This window comes from Paroedura picta, chromosome 3 (genome assembly GCF_049243985.1).
Source record: "Paroedura picta isolate Pp20150507F chromosome 3, Ppicta_v3.0, whole genome shotgun sequence".
NCBI classification, from domain to species: Eukaryota; Metazoa; Chordata; class Lepidosauria; order Squamata; family Gekkonidae; genus Paroedura; species Paroedura picta.
The window spans coordinates 131,250,946-131,268,307 of NC_135371.1; the positions used below are offsets into that span (position 1 = coordinate 131,250,946).

At 41.7% G+C, this 17,362-nt stretch overlaps 1 protein-coding gene across 3 annotated transcripts in view; it reads left to right on the forward strand.

Annotated features, from left to right (window-relative positions):
* Positions 1–17,362, forward strand: part of GGA3 (golgi associated, gamma adaptin ear containing, ARF binding protein 3) — a 34,761-nt gene that overhangs the window by 12,523 nt on the left and 4,876 nt on the right. For 2 of the 3 annotated variants that reach the window (XM_077327854.1, XM_077327853.1), the window contains exons 2-13: positions 322–406; positions 1,513–1,588; positions 3,346–3,444; positions 4,719–4,842; positions 5,915–6,018; positions 7,499–7,579; positions 11,618–11,755; positions 12,638–12,719; positions 13,603–13,719; positions 15,717–15,992; positions 16,411–16,478; positions 16,872–17,170. In XM_077327854.1, coding sequence (XP_077183969.1) covers positions 322–406; positions 1,513–1,588; positions 3,346–3,444; positions 4,719–4,842; positions 5,915–6,018; positions 7,499–7,579; positions 11,618–11,755; positions 12,638–12,719; positions 13,603–13,719; positions 15,717–15,992; positions 16,411–16,478; positions 16,872–17,170 — 1,549 coding nt within the window. The remainder of the gene's footprint in view (positions 1–321; positions 407–1,512; positions 1,589–3,345; positions 3,445–4,718; positions 4,843–5,914; positions 6,019–7,498; positions 7,580–11,617; positions 11,756–12,637; positions 12,720–13,602; positions 13,720–15,716; positions 15,993–16,410; positions 16,479–16,871; positions 17,171–17,362) is intronic. The other variant, XM_077327855.1, reaches the window with a different exon arrangement.

Sequence of the window (17,362 nt, forward strand, 5' to 3'; positions counted from 1 at the left end):
CCGGCAGGAAAGCAAGTGGAGCAGGGGTTCAGGCAGTGGTGACGTCCCTCCGCAAAGGAATCCCCACCCCCCGGGCCTCAGTAAAATTGTCAAGCGTTGACCGGTCCCCGGTGATATAAAGATTGGGGACCACTGCTCTAAGGGAGTTTCCCAGCAAGGAAACTCACACCACCTTCCTTCCATAACACCTAATTTTAAGGTCTTTTTGAATGCTAAGAAAGGGCAGAATATGCTAATTCTCAGCTACTGACCTGTCCAAGAGAAACAGGATTCTTCTGTTTGTAGCTTGAACTAACACACTTGCCATTTTCTTTTCATCAGATAAAGCCACCAACCCTCTGAATAGACAAGAAGACTGGGAATACATTATTGGCTTCTGTGATCAGATCAACAAAGAACTTGAAGGGTATGTGTCAAAAACCATTCAAGCAACCTTTCAAGGTTTCATGGTACAGGCTGCAAAGTGAAGTTCTCAGTGCTTCATTCAGTATGGTTCCTGCACAAGTTAGAAGTGGGACAGTTATTTACTATGGTTTGTTATGGTTTTGATAGGTGTTGAATTTTTTTAGTCTTTTAAACATGAAAAAATTGCAAAGAAGTTCTGAGGCAGACTATCTTAACATGCTGCAACAAATTCATCCAAGATTATGGCTAAGCCTCATTCTGTCATAGTGATCACAATCTCTGGCATGAGTGTAGAGTTTTTATGCCTCTAAAGGTGTTTACTTATTGTCATAATTAACCGTCATGAACAATGTGAAATTGAGAAGGATTATATTTAACCTAGCAAGAAATGAAGGGAAGAAAATTACAGTCTATGGGTGGTGGGTTTTAAGTGTACCTGGAGTCAAACAAAGGCATTCCTGATTGCTGATAATATGCTTGGCATACCCAGCAGTGTAAGGAGAAAACATTTTATATAAGTGAAAGGTTTTAAGGCTACTAAATGTTGTTTCTTGTTTTTCTGTTACAACATTTTATGAGCTGTATGAGATGATTTGATAAATAAAGCCTTATAGAGGGAATTGGCAATGATCTGTCAACAGCTTGCTCTTCCCCCCCAGCAGCTAATTCCAACCCCTGGAAAGATTATTCCTAGAGTCATATGATCCACATGGAGTAATAGCCACTTAAGTGGGGGCGGGGGAGGCTGCAGAGGGAATGACAAAGGGAGCAACATTGCTCCATCTCTTGCATAAACAGCAGTCAGATGACAAAAGAGGAAGAGGATAATTTTGCTTCCTCTCTCACTACCACCCTTCTACTCCTGTGGCTTTCATTCAATGACACTCCTGTGATCCCTGTAATAAACTTTTCTATGTTGGAAATGGCTCCTGAGGAGAAGTCATTGTATTGAGTACAGATCTTTGATAACCTCAGCACTTTTTCTTGCCTTTTTAAATTTTTCACCTTAACTTTTGTGGAGAAAACCTTGAAGGTCTATTTGTGGCACAGGCAGTGACAGCTGCAAAAGTAAATGGAGAATGAGCTTTTTCTACTAATTTGTTTCAGTCCACAGATAGCTGTGAGATTGCTGGCTCATAAAATCCAGTCACCACAGGAATGGGAGGCAATCCAAGCTTTGACAGTAAGTACGCCTTGTAAAAGAACCCTCTCCTTCCTTCCTGCTGTCTTTGGCCAAGAGGCAGAGGGTCGTCTCTCAGCCCTTCCTTCTTTGCTAGTCTGTAGTCCTCTAGTTTACCTATTAGAACGTTATGGGTAACCTTGTCGAAAGCCTTACTAAAATCCAGGGCCAATTATGCACTGAGCTTTTGAAGCTCAATTGGCTTCTTTAAAAAAAAAAATCAATCTGCACCTGACCACGGTGTCCACTCTCATATTAGTTACTCCCCCCCCCCCCCCCGATCTGTACTGTTCAGGATCTACCATAGAGTCACTCCACCTATCCCCCAGCATTTTTGGGAGTAAATTCTCTTTGCTTCATCTGAGAGATGCTCACACACCTTTCTGCAAATAAATGCAAGTTTGTTTGAGTTTTCTCCCCCACATACTCTGGCTGTGCCTCCAGCATTGACGTGTCAAAGTCTCTGCCATTTGGTTAGTTTCCAGCAGGGGCTGTCTTTGAAACTGTAAGCAGAGAGTAGTCTTAAAGCTGCTTTCACTTCTGAGCATTCCAATTTAGTACTGCCTTATTTTGTCTCAGCCTCTGTGCTGTAAAAGCATTTTTTCCTGCCTTATAAGCTCCGTGAAGTGTGTGATGATCAGGGTTCAGCATTAATGCCAGAAGAAGTAAAGTGGACCTGTCCTTGCTTCGAGCTGCTTCCTCCTCCCTTCTCACTGTTGACATATGCTTCACACTGCCGGGGGAGGGCAGTGGCTAAGAAACCCTTGCCTGAGCTGCCCTCTCTGTTCTTTTTCCTTGTCCTTCAATATTGGTAATTTCTTTTTTTTAAGTAAAAGGGATGCCTTACACTTGGATTCCTTTTTTTTCCCACACAGAATTTTTTTTTTACTTTTGAAAAGCTCATGTTTTTAAAATGGTCTATTTTTAAAACATAAGCTTTTCAAAAGTAAAAAAATGATATTATTTTACCAACCTTTGCAATATAGCCCCTGATTTCTTGTGCTACATCTCAACTTACTATTAGAGCAATAAAGTTCCTTGTGTGTTTCTCGTGTCCCATGTAAACATACTTTTATGACTGAAAATATCCCAATCCAGTCCTTTATTTCTCTCATTCTGCAGGGTTACAGCGTTTAAACACTTTATTTGTTGTTTTACAATTTCAGGGTTACCTTGATTCATAGTTCTTTTGGCTTTAATGCAGTTGCATCATTAAGAATAGTGTTATCCATACTGTCCCCTGTTCTTCCCCAGCAACTAGTTGAGTCATGTCTTCCAGCACTGTATCTTTTTTGTTTTGTTTTGGATTGTCTCATCATAGGGATTTCAGGGTATGAGATACTCATTATTGTCTTCTTCTGCACTGTACTAACCATGGTTAGCTGATGTGTCACTGCTGTTGAACTCTAGATGCACAGCACCTCTGTAAAGATGATGTCTAGCTATGGGACCAGCAACACTGTAACAACCTGTCTTCAACAAAATGTGCTTTGTATAGGACTTTTAGGTAAACATTATGGGATGTTGAAAGTAATAGATTTTTCATAGTGATGTTGGAATAAATACACAGGTAAAAGTTTGGGGAAACAAACAAAAGACAGTGATCAGAGAATTAGGGCTGGGCTACAGGGAGTTCCATCTTAAATTAAGCTGAAATGGTACAATTGTAGAAGAGGTGCTCATGAACAACTTGTGCTCACATTAAATAGGGTAGACATTATTTGTGCATTGATCATATTTTGATTTTTGCTTCTCTGTAGGTGCTGGAAGCTTGTATGAAGAATTGTGGGCGCAGATTTCATAATGAAGTAGGAAAGTTTCGTTTTTTAAATGAATTAATTAAAGTTGTGTCTCCGAAGGTGAGTATGAAGTTTGTCCTATGTGTAAACTGTTCAAGTCCTTAAAACACACTGAATGTCTTTCTGGGATAGGGCTGGCTAGAAATATATAAATAACAAGTCTGAAAAGGCATTTAGGATAACTGAGTTGCAGATAGTAAAGGTTCTCATAGTGAATGGATTAGAATATGGGTAAATGAAATTTTTGCATGTTTTCATTTCTAGGCATTATCAAAAATTAGGTTTCATGTTGCTGATCCAATATTTTGAAATACTGTTTGTATCCCAAACTGTGGTCATCAAATCTTGAAATTAGTCAGTTTGTTTCACTGTCCTCAGTTTATATTTGTTATTTGGATAATGTGTAATAAAGGCATATACTGAAACTTTTGTGCCCCTATGAATAAAGGGCATCTGAAAACCATGCATGTTGTCTCTTAATTTCTCTACATGAGACAAATAGTTTGTTCTGTCAGTAATAAACAGTACCTGCATTAAATAATGCTCCTTATCTAGTCCTTAGCTTGTTCCTAGCTAATAATGCTACATCAGTAAGGTTTAAGATGTTTTTGCTATTTGATCATTTTTAACTAATTTTCCCTTCCTAAGTATGTCCTAGATATATATGATAGTTTTTTTTTAACTATATTTTTAAATCTCAAAGTTCTTGCTTGGAAGAGAATGTTAGGAAATGGTTTGGGTCCAGGGATTAACAGCTTTAACATTCTGAGGAGCACCTGAGTACATGGGTGTGACTATTAAGAGACTGCCTCAGAGCAGCTCAGAAAATGTTTACAACGGCGTATCAAACACATGGCCCACAGACTGGAACACAGCCTGGGACTGGTCCATCCAAGACTCCTGTCCAGCCTGTGAGCAACCTTTGTTGCCAGATGACAGAGGCTGCGCATTATGTACCTGTATACTGATACAGTGCTAATGCGTAAGGGAGGGCGGGGCAAGCATCGGATAGATAGATAAGAAAATACTATAAGGTTAATATTTTAAGTATGTTTGTATTTTGAGTAAAAAGTAATATTGTTAATTGAGTTTACTGGTATCCTTTATAAAGTTTATATATCCAGAACCTAGCATTATATTTTATGGAACATAGGGCCAGGAATGACAGTGACATTTATGTGAGATCCAGCTCTCATAACAAATGAGTTCAAGACCTCTGGTTTACAGCATAGTTTCTCTCTTAGACTACACTTGCAATGGTTCACAGTAGAGTCTTTTATCTGAAGGAAGAGAAATCCACATCTTTTCCTTTCACCCTCCTTTTTTTTTGACAGTACCTAGGTGACAGAGTGTCAGAGAAGGTCAAAATGAAAATAATTGAGCTGCTCTACAGTTGGACAGTAGCCCTGCCAGAAGAGTCGAAAATCAAAGATGCTTACTACATGTTGAAAAGACAAGGTCGAGAGCAACTTCCTTGATTCCTTTTGTTCCTTTTCCTTGTTATTCAATGGAATTTTTTAATCAAATGGCTTTGTTAGGAAGTAACCACAGTTTGTCAAAGGTAGACTGGTTTAGCTGAATAAGACTTTATACATAGATGGATGCACACACCCTTGCAGCTTTACAGTGGAATGTTAAGAATTGTCACATCATAAATCTGGCTGCGAGCCTCTTGTGTTGCAGAGTGGTAAGGCAGCAGACATGCAGTCTGAAAGCTCTGCCCATGAGGCTGGGAGTTCAATCCCAGCAGCTAGCTCGTTGACTCAGCCTTCCATCCTTCTGAGGTCGGTAAAATGAGTATCCAGCTTGCTGGGGGGTAAACAGTAATGACTGGGGAAGGCACTGGCAAACCACCCCGTATTGAGTCTGCCATGAAAACGCTAGAGGGCGTCACCCCAATGGTCAGACATGACCCGGTGCTTGCGAAGGGGATACCTTTACCTTTAAATCTGGCTGCACTGTTGTTATCCCACTAGCTGTCCATGTCCCACTCTGGATGTCACATTCAGCACTGCTGCCCGGGCAAATACCAGAAAACTTTAGCAAGTAATAGAGAGATAGCAAAATCACAGACTCAAGGGCAAAACAGTTTTACTTGCTCAAGATCATGGGGGCAAACATATCTAAAAGCAGGCAACTCCTGTAGTGAGCTTTTTTCTGTTGATGGACCCCATCATTCTGGAGCAAGATTCAGAATGATGTCTGGCTCTTGACTGATAACAAAGTAGCCCACATTATGGCACTTTCACACACACTAACATAATTTAAATTCACTTTCAGTGCATTTTGCAACTGGATTTTTACTTTGTGAAATGGCAAAATCCACTTGCAAATGACCGCTGAAGTGGCTTGAAACTGCATGATTTAGTATGTGTGAAAGCACCCAAACTCCTGCTAGAGCACCATCAGCAAGTAGCAGATGCCTTGACATATTACACCTGTCTACTTTTTTGTACAGATAACTTGGATGGAACAAAAAAAAGTGTTGTGCCTGTGAAAGAGTGACATCATTTTCTCCATTTGTGTTCAGGCATTGTTCCATCAGACCCTGTAATTCCTGTGGAGAGAACCCTCATCCCTTCTCCTCCACCTCGGCCAAAAAATCCTGTGTTTGATGATGAAGAAAAATCCAAGGTAAAGTGAAAGTGAGAACTCTCATGAGCAGCCATCAAATAATCTTGTGATGCTTGCCAAGGGGTAGACTCACTTCTCCCCGCCCACTTTTGTTGATCGTGTCTGTAGCCTACCACAGTTAAGAAAAACAGCTCCTAGTATTTCTTCATTTTCTTTGGTTTTGTGGCATAACTATTCTATAAGTTTCATTAAAGAGTTTTGCAATGTCAAGGAACAATAGCACTTTCCCCCATTACTTCCTTTGCTCCCTCCGAAGCAGAAAGCATTGTTGTCAGAGAAAGTCAAGAGCAGCACTTTTTAAATTCAGAGCTGCTTCCAGATAAAAGCCGCATGACTCAGTTTAGCAAAGGATTAACTTTCTTGAATGTCTTTACTTTTCTCTGAAACAGCACTAAAGTGAGGGAAGGATAAGACTATGCAATCCACTTAGCAGTATGATTGTAAGAGTTAAAATCTTAGACTTCAAGTAGGGAGACCCAGGTTCATTTCTTCACGAAACTCACTGAGTGAACTTGGTGCCAGTGAATCACACTCAGTCTAGAATACCTCACAGAGGTGGCAAGGATAAACCTGATAAAGGCATAATTGTATAGGCTATCTCTATCATTGTTTTGTGTGTGACAGAGAAAGAAACAGAAAACATAGTCAAGAATAATACTTATTACTTGACATTACTATTCCTGTATCCTTTTCCCTCTTGGGTCATCAGATAGGTGGTAGGAATTAGGTGGGCAAGCTGCAAATAGTAATGTAGGGAGCAGGTTGTGGTGGTGGTGGTGGGGAAATTATGCACACATGTGCACACTGGAGGTTGATACAAAATCCATCTTCTCCCTATTCATCTCCCCCTTTTTCTAAATGGAACCCTGCCCATTTTAGATGTCATGGATGTCTTACCGTGTTTAGGAAAACCAGTAAAGATCCAGCATTGGTCCTCACTGTTAGCTGGACGGTAGTTAGTGATGTCCTGTTTCCAGCTGCCCCATCTGCAGCACTGATGTGGTTGTCTTCCCTGCATGAAATGCGTTTCAGTGGAATCCATGGCTCGGGCCTATGATCAGAAGCATACTTATAATCGGAAGCAAAAACCATGGATTCCATCATCAGAATGTATAATCAGGCTTCCAAGAATCTAGACACTGCTGCTTCAAAGACAAATCTAACTTTCATTTATTTATTTAGGGAAGGTCTGCATTGTCTTTCTTCAGAGCAAGGCTTTCAAGAAGTCTCTCACACATTCATAAAGCCCCAATTAGAAATAAACAAGAGCAGATAAAAACCAGGCTTACAGAAATCACTGCCACACAAGGTAAACTTCTAGAGGCAAATGCAGTCATAGAAGCTTACATCAGTTTTCCAGATCACAAGATTTGTCAGTACCATGGTACTAAGTCCTTAGTTCCTAAAAGCCAGGGAAAATTGAACTAATCTTAAACACTTTTTTCCTGAAATTCTCTTCCTTGCTCCTTTTCTTTTTCAGCTTTTAGCAAAACTGTTAAAAAGCAAAAATCCAGATGATTTACAAGAGGCAAACAAGCTTATTAAATCTATGGTGAAAGAGGTGAGATTGAGCAGGGATGCAACTGAGGGCGGTGGTTGCTTGGGGGCTTTAATGCTGTGGAAGTTGGGAATTCTTCTGCTTTCTTTAAGCAATGTTCTGATATTTGTCATTAGCAAAACCAAATTCTTTTCAGAGTTTGAAGCTGAAATGAGAGCCTGAATAGTGAGCTAAGACAAGCTTGCCAGTAATTTGTAGTTCACTCTGGGAGAAAGTCTAAGTAAGTTCCATTTCAGTTAATCAGGCCTACGCTAGCGTCTGTAACATTGCAGCCTCCGCCTACCAATTCTATACTTTGCTCATGACCTTTAGCTTCAGTTGGCCTTTATCCTGGCCTTCCCAGCTCATTCTTCCATGGTCAGCCTGACCCTAAGCAGAGGCAAATGTGCTTTAGATCCCTGGTAATCAGGGGGTTTATGCACATATCATTCTGTTTGGGATAGAGCGGTCAGTGGTGAGTATGGAGATTTATTTTTCCTCTAGTTTAAACAACTTGCTTTGGATACTGGCCTGTAGATCCCTCAGGTTACAAACAAGAGTTGTGCAGATGCAAGAATTAGGAATAAGTTAAACTTCTTTATGTACCTAATTTTTACAGAGACAATATTGAGAGACACTTTGAAAACATATGGGCATAATTTCTGGAAAGTGCAAGAGGCACTGTGGCAGCGGGAAGATTGGTGGTTGACCTTGTTCATATAGGACAGTGGTCCCCAACCTTTTTAACACTAGGGACTACTCAACGCTTGACAATTTTACTGAGGCCTGGTGGGGGGGGTAATTTACTCCTCTACTCTCAACCACTGCCCTAACGCTCTCTGATTGCTATGCTATGAAGTTTAAACATCCCTTCAAAATAAGATACAGACATGCCACAACATAAGGAACATTTTATTTTAATGGAAATTTTAACTCATGACAATGACAAATCAATGGGAACCCTGAGCTTGTTTCTCTGCAATGAGATAGTCCCATCTGGGAGTGATGGAAGACAATGACACCCAAAGTATGTTGTAAAGGGCTGGAGGGGGGGGAGAAGGCGTCCTTCGGGGCCCACCTCCAATTAGTCGACGGACCACATGTGGTCCGCAGCCCACAGGTTGGGGATCGCTAATATAGGATGATCAACTTTAAAAGTGAACAGGGACTCTTGCATCTTTCACAGTGGTCCAGAACAAGGAATCTGAAAAATGGTTCTCTGTTAAAAACAGAAGAGTCCTGTCCCTCTCTGCATGTGGTTCTTCCTAAGTTCTCTTTTTTGGGACAATTAGGTTCACACAGCACAGTAAGCAGAATGAGGATGTTGCTTAGGAATAAAATTCACATGAGGCTTTATTGCTTTAATAAAAAAATAGAATTTCTATGGTGTATAGGAACTCTATATTGGATAGGAAAGAATAGAGCTAACATTCTATTGATCTCTCTCTAGGTTTTTTAAAACTCTGTTCCAGCCCCATACTGCTTCTCTTTGTCCACTGATTTCTGCTTGCATTTTTGTACCGTTAGATTTCTCTTGTTCACTGAATTCCCAGCATTTATTAGAAACAAAAAAGTAGTTTTCTAGCTCTATTTGTTGAAGAGATATAAAAAATGAAAGCTGGAAATTCAGAGTACCTGCTAAACCTATTGTTACAACACTCTACCAATATATCAATATTTTGGTGCTATCTAAGAAAAAAAGAGAGATGCTGTGACACCACTGATAACAGCTTCCTTTCTTGAAAATCCTCACTATTGAAGGCTCATGTGGAAGAAAATAAACTGACAGCATAGCTGTGAATATGCAGAGAGAGGGCAGATGTACAGAAGAACCATGCTCAACAATTCTAGGAGAAAGTCAAGCATGCAGAAAAGTTCTGTGCTGGGAAGAAGGGAAATGGTTGAGAGCACATTTTGTCTTTAAGGCGGTGAGACAAAAAGGGCCCTGATCTGGATAGCCCAGGCAAGTTCGATCCTGTCAGATCACAGAAGCTAAGCAGGGCCAAGCCTGGCTAGTATTTGGAAGGGAGACCTCCAAGGATTTGTGTGTGGTTATCGTTAGGAGTATATCTACTAATTATCACCACTTTCTTTCCTTCCAATGTTATCTCCGGTGTTATTATTCTACTGTCATCATTTTTGAAAATTAACTTAGGTTCTAAGGTATTCTTTACAAAACAAAAAACAAAAAAACACAACTTTTTTCTTATTATTAGAAGAAATAAATTCCCTTTTTAAAAAACATTTATTTTAAAGAATAAATTCTTCACCTAACTCTTTCTTAAGTAAAAATTTCCTATCTTTTTAATATGGATTTCGTGCAAACAAAAAACATCAATTTTCTGCCTTCTTAAAGTAATACCAAATTCCGTTTCTCTTAAGTTTGTTATTTAAACCATTAACATTCCAGAAAATACATTTAAGTTGCATTTTACTTATACCACCCCTTTCTCTTTACACTGTACCATATGAAGGAGATTCTTTTAAAGAATAACTGCAAATAGGAGGAGGTAATCCTTATTTGCAAATATATATAAAATATAGTAATGAGAACATAAGTCTCACTGTAGTAGTCTTTTTGCAAGTTAATAGTTTTTAACCAGGGTGTAAACTGCATGGAGCTTTTATTCCAACCCCAGATCGATTCAGGCCCTGCCCTCTACACAGAATGCGATTTCCGTTTGGATTTTTGAGCGATTTAAATTTTCCTTCTGCAGCAAGAAGGATTGAACCTGAGTGACCCTACCTTTATTGTGCGATATCTCAGACTGCTTTTAATCCTCAATATCCATTTGGGAAAGAAAGCTCCATGGTAGAGAACCTCTGATAGGCTACACCTGGTCATGTGACATGCTTGCCTTAAAGGAGAAGCCCCTAATTTATCTCAACTTCTGTTGGTCTTGGAATTTTTTTTCTGCCTTTTTCGATCCTCTTACCCCCCCACTTCAAGAAAATAAAGGATTTTTTCCTCCCTCCGCTGACTTCTTGGATCCTCTCCCCCCTTCAAGAAAACAGAGAAAGAATCTCCATTTGCCTCCCCCCCCTCTTCTGAGCCTCCCTAAGCACGTGCAGAACACTTTCCTGTTTCAATGGGGAGGGGGGGGAGAGGAAGACCCGAGTTCAAAGCGATCTGAATTCAACAGGATTGACAATAGAATAAAGAAAGTAAGTGCAGACGCTGCCCAGGTTGAAGTTTATTTCAATTAGGTCTTTGTAGTTGTTCCAAATTCTTTGAAGTCTGATGAATTTAGGCTTGGCTTTGAAAGGCACTTTGTGTTGTAAACCAGTGGTCCCCAACCTGCGGGCTGCGGCCCGGTGCCGGGCCGCGAAGGCCATGGTGCCGGGCCGCGGCTCCCTCTCCCCGCCCCCCCCCACAGTAAAAAACTTCCCAGGCCGCAAGCTTGCGGCCCGGGAAGCTTCTTACTGCAGGAGGGCGGGGAGAGGGAATCAGGGCCGGGCCGGGCTGCGCCCGTGCGGGCTGCGCCTGCGCATTGTGCAGGCGCAATGCGGGGGGCGGCCCGATGCGTGGGCACGGCCCGCGGGCACAGCCCGATGCGTGGCCGTGGCCCGCGCAGGCGCGGCCCGATGCCCTGCCGGTCCCCAGCCTCAGAAAGGTTGGGGACCACTGTTGTAAACTTCCCTTGTTTCAACCAGGGATGCTGCCTAGTAAACACAGCCTTCCTTCTGAGTAGCTAGCTCAGGAATATTGTAGAGCCCTCCTACTCCAGAGAGCAGGTGCCTTTGGTAAGCAAAATGTTAACCTTAGTCTCTTCTGCAGCTAGCTGGAAGAGCATCTCACCCTTCTGTACCCAAACCATAGGGGAAAAGAGTGAGACATGTGTCTGACTATATTAATAAAGAATTGAGTCTGCCCATTCAGATCTGTATAATGTCTTCAAAAAAATCAAGATTTGACTTTTTAAATAGAAAACTATAAAATATTTATAGCGAGAATTCTAAAACTTCTGGTTGTTGGATACTCTTCGGTTCTTCAAGCCAGCTTCCCTGGTTGATGATGCAAGAAAAAAGTAAGATTTATTTATTTTGCTTTATAATATACAGGATGAGGCACGAATACAGAAAGTCACAAAGCGCATGCACATCTTGGAAGAAGTGAACAACAATGTGAAACTGTTAAATGAGATGTTGGTTCACTATAACAAAGAAGACTCTTCAGAAGCTGATAAGGAGCTCATGAAGGTGGGTAAGAAATTTTTTTAGTGTAAAATATACAGTATTTTTTATATTTCCTGTTTGGCCAGGGCAAAGCTGTTCTAACTGTTTTCTTCTAAATAAGAGAAATTTAACATCCAGATTCCAGTGCAAAATTAGGGCACAACTAAAAGTGATGCAAGAAATCTCTGATCTAGGTCTCCTGCTGTGTATACAGTTACCTGGCTAGAGAATGGGTGAAGGGATGTCCTGCTTTCTCTTCCAAAACTAACAGCAACTTGAGAGGGGAATGTTCTGTCTGGGAAATGGTGCACGGTATTTTTTTTTTTTTAAGATCCATGACCCCAATCTAATCATCCCCCCTCCCCCGTGCAAATACAAAACTGTCCTGATGCAAGTCCTCATTCTTCAGTGGCTGCTTTAAAATAAAATTCAACATTTCTGAAGATCCAGCTTGGTGTAGTGTTAAGAGCCGTGACTTGGTGCAGTAATGAAGAGTGGCAGCTTTTAATCTGGTGAACTGGGTTTGATTCCCTGCTATTCCATGTGCAGCCAGCAGGGTGCCCTTGGGCTCATCACAGCCCTGAGAATGCTGTTTTCATGGAGCAATAATATCAGGGCTCTTTCAGCTCCACTTACCTCATAGGGAGAGTGGAGAGGAAGAGAGTGTGGAGAGGAAGAGAAGGCGATTGTAAGCCACTTTGAGACACCTTCGGGTAGAAGAAAGAGGGGTATAAAAAACAGCTCTTCTTTTTCTACCTCTAGCATCATATCTAGTTGCAGACTCAGCTTCTGAAGTCTCTTTCAGCACACACTATATGAATAAAAACATGGACCATTATGAGTGGGTTCATATTAATGAGTAAGAACTGTGGGCTTATTGGCTCCTATCTCTCACCATTTTTCCAGGAGCTGTTTGACAGATGTGAAACAAAAAGGCGGACGCTATTCAAGCTGGCCAGCGAGACGGAGGATAATGACAGCAGTTTGGGTAAAACAGAAACCTTGCAAGGGTGGAGGGTTTGTACTCCTGGCTGTAACTTGGGTTACAGTTGTAATTAAACTGCAATAGTTGTAACTAAACTTCCAGAGAATAATCCATTTCATTCACAGGGTGAAATGCTGTAAAATGTCACGTGGGCCTCCACCCTCTTTCAGCAAGGAACTGCCATGCAAAAGTCACCCTAATGCGTTCCAAAGTATTAACCACATTTCAGGTTTCAAAACGCAGAGGAGAGAATTGGTCAAAACTTTGGCCCTACTAGCCACTTACTGCGTACTACTCTCTGAGTGTATTTTAGTGCTCATTCAAGCCATCTCTATATTGGCTTCTACCTCTTATATTGAGTCATAATTTCCTATTGGAAAGGGGGAGATTTCATTTTTATGCAACTCCCATTGTACCAGGCAAGGCAGGATGAACACATTATGACCTTAATATAAATTGATATTGCAGGTAAAAGACCTGACAGGGACAGTAATACTGTGAGTATACCAAACAAACAAACAATGGTTTTACACATTTGATGATTAAAATCTAGAGAAATAAAATAAAAACAACTTTAATTTAATAGTCAGTGGTGTTTCTTAGAATACCACCAAATTGTTATGTCTCATTTCTGTGTAGTGTGCTAAATTGTGATATGGATTATATCACAGAAATGATACAATGGATGATGTGGATTATATCACAGAAATGGATTATATGAGAGCTGGAAGAATACATAGCTGAAATACATACAAGGTTTTAGGACCTCTTTTTTGTCTTGGGAATAAATTGAATGAGTTGATTATATAGCTAGTTAGAAATCATTGATGAGGGTGCAGTGATTTATATCTGTTATCCAATCTGTCTCTCGCGCTCTCTTTTATAGGAGATATACTGCAGGCCAGTGACAATTTATCACGGGTGATAAATTCCTACAAAAGAATAATTGAGGGCCAAGTCATCAATGGTGAAGTAGATGCTTCCGTGTTGCCTGCAACAGATGGTGAGTCGCATTCCTCAAGGACTGAGACCCCTTTTTGTTAGAAGGCCTGTTTCTAGACTGTTACATAATTGCAATGTTTACATCTCTTCCTGCTAAAATGGCTTCACAGATTTAAGCCTTTCCAAAAGCACCAAGTCTCCCTAGTTTGTTTCCCTGTCCCTTTTTGGCAGCACCCAAATTGCTTCTAGATCACACTAGCCCTCTAGGGGTAAACTGGGGGCAAGGAATTATGGTCTCTGCTGGTACAATACGCTGTTGAGAAAGGGAAGGTGACACAGAGTTGACTTTGTGAGAGGCAGAGTAAGACACATTGGGGGCATGTGTGCCAAACTTCTGTACCCTGAATAGCTTTCTGCTCTCTAATTCTCCTCTAGCAGCTGTGGAAAAGTTGGTCGCTACAAAGTTTGAGTCCAGTGGCACCTTTAAGACCAACCAAGTTTTATTCAAGGTGTAAGCCTTTGTGTGCACACACACTTCCTCAGACACAATGAAATTGGAATTACCAGTTCATACATACATGTAGAGTATATGTATATAGGTATGTAGGGACCAGTAACTCATACTTCAATGTATATGAGGGAGTGTGCGTACGCACAAAAGTTGAATAAATTGTTGCTGGTCATAAAGGTGCCCCTGGTCTCACACTTTTTTCTGCTGCTTCAGACTAACACGGCTCCCCTCCTGAATCTACAAGCATGTACACTGTTCAGTTTCTTTTGGATGATACCATCTTGGAGAAAGCAGTGGCGTTATACAGAAGTGACCACTCTGGGATGGTAGTACCGTCTTGGAGGCTCTTCACTAGTTATTAGGTCTTCCAGGATAGTGCTACGATTTTCATGGGGAGTGCTACCTGAACAAGCCTAACAGCATTTATCTAGCTCTTCCCTCTGTTGTGTAAATCTCTTTTCAATGGGCTATTGGCAAGTGTGATCCACAGTTGAGTTCATGTTTTTCTGTGGGGCTAATTTTCATACTGCTACAGTTACAAAGTGTGTTTTGCACCTTGCATGCAAGTTGCAGAGAAGTACAGCCAGTCGCAGCTCCCTAGAACATGTTCTGGGATCATTCATACAGCTAGAAACTTAGTTGCCCTTAGTGCTGAATGGGTATGTATAAAATGTTTCCATGTATCCATAAATACGTAACATTTGAAGCTGCCCTAATCTAAATGATGAATGCAGGTGAGATGTTTATCCATAATATTTCACAAGATGTCCTCCATCCTAACCCATCATCTTTACTAACTTCAAGGTGCTTGCTCCAGCCCCAGGGCTTTTAGTGGACAAAGAAATTGATGAGGATACTGTGCATGTGAGAAAGAGTACTCTCTGGGTCAGGCTTAGCCAAGGTCGAGGATAAGATGCTGCCATCAAACAGGAGGGGTTTAAGATACTTTCCCTTAACTTCTTGCGGAGAAAGATGCAACAAATGGACAAGATTGGAATTTTTTCTGTATATGCAGAGCTCTCCAACATAAGCTTTTGACCATCTGTTTTGAGAGCTGATATGAGATAAATGCGGCTGAAGACTGAATGGTTACATCAGATGTAGCCATGTATTTCAGAATGTGCAGAATATTAAACAGAATGAATAAGGTTCTGGTCTATTGTACAATCTTCCTACACTAATAAGTTCTGGTGAGTGAGAACCAAAAGGAATTCTTCATCACCTGCAGTAGACCTGCAGGCAAGAGTGAATGCCACCAACTAGGATACTGTGTGACTGTGTATGCACATTTTCATGAAACCAGTGGAGGCCTGTATTGTTTCTTTGGGACTCTGTTTCTGTAGAGGTCTTGGCAAAATCTGAGTATCCCCTGCCATAGTGCAGTGGTTTCCTAAGAGTGTTATTGGGTGTCCCTGGACAGTCTGCTAAAGGTATCATGGTACCTTTCAAGAAATATGGGTATTTCTTGAATTGCCCAGAAGCCACAACGATGAAGGAGACTGTTATACATGCTTGCTATTGTACCTGTTCCCTCCTGGTCACTGCAGGGAGTGATTCTACCAATGACATCAACACGCTCATTGACCTGGCAGGACTGGATCTTCATAGTACACCTCTGCCACCGCCTCCACCAGTGCCTCCAATGACACCGACACCAGCACCAACACTCACCCCAGCACCAGCCTCATCAGAAATCCCCATCCTTCCTCCTCCTCCGCAGACAGCCGGTCACTCTCGGAGTCGTTCCTCCAGCCAGGCTGAAGCTCAGCTAACCAGCACGGGCAATTCCTTCTCTTTGCTGGATGAGGAACTTCTCTGCTTAGGTAATGCAGATGTGCTTGCTGTGTGGAAGACTGCCAAGTTGCTTGGCCTGTTCTGGTTTTACTACCAAATGCAAGGCAATGGGGAGTGGTGTGCCTTCTTGCAAGACAAGATTCCCGTGGCTGTGAGTGTCTCTGATTAGCGGGCAACCTTGGTTTATTTTAATTTATGTTTTGTTTTAGTGTGTGACAGTGTTTGCTGGATCTAATAAAAACAAATCTGCTCCTTACTATGAGAGCAGTCACTCCTGAATGCAGAGTTTTACTTACTTGACTCTCATTTTATTGTACGATGACTGCAGACTGAGTCTATCTAGGAGTGTTGAGTACAGACTCTCTCTGGAGGCAGCTGGCCTTCCAAACCAATTCTTTTGCATGTGTGTTTTGATCCCTGCGCCTTGACATTGTCTCTTGCATTCAGGCTTGAATGACCCTGCTCCCACTGCAGCAAAAGATTCAGCTGAGAACAATCCGTGGAACATGTTCCAGGTACTTTGCTTTATGCTGTTGGGAATAAGCTGCCACTCAGGATGTTACAATTAGGGAAGATCTTTGGGTTTGAGAACTGGTAGCACGTGTGAATCCGCACAGGACTGAGGTTGGCTGTGGGCTTCGCTCCCATGAGGGATGCTGGCAGTCAAGACCCATTGGCTGTTCCCACCCTGTCAAGATTAACCTTATTCCCATAACCACTTCTCTTAAGAGGTAAAGTGGCAAGGCCAGCATGGGTTAGGCAAGCGTCTGCGGTGAAGTGTTATTTTGCATCTCTGCCTCCCAGTTGCAGAACATGCCCAACCTGATGGAATGCTGTTGTAGCAGAAGGGGAATATTTCCTAATGTGTTGTTAGGATTGCTGTGATTTGCCTCCTTCCTCTGTTGCAGAATGAACCTATAGACTTGGACTTCTTGAACCCAAAGCCAGTTTCTGCTGCCTGCAACTCTGCAGTGAACCCTCTTCTTCCTGCTGTGTGTGGAACATCAGCCCCTCTGGCCTCCACATTCACGGCCCATCAGTCAATTCCCAGTATTCCTACCTCTTCCCCTTTCCTATTCTCTTCCGGACCAGCGCTGGGCCCTCCCAATGCCATGCCAATTACCCCTGGGTATCTTAGTTCTGCAAGGGGAAACAGCGGTCTGCACAAGATGGATCTGTTGGGACACCTCCTGGATGAGGCGAAAGGGTAAGAGGAATTTTTCTTATGCTCTTTTCTTGAAAATAATCAGTTACCTCATCCGTAAGACTCCCCCATCACTAAAATAAAAAGGGGGGGGGGCTTGGGGTACTTTTATGGGAACATCCAGCCATCTGGATTTCATTAAACTTTCTTAAAATGAGCAGGTATTTCTGGGCATGGCACACTGGTGTTCACTTC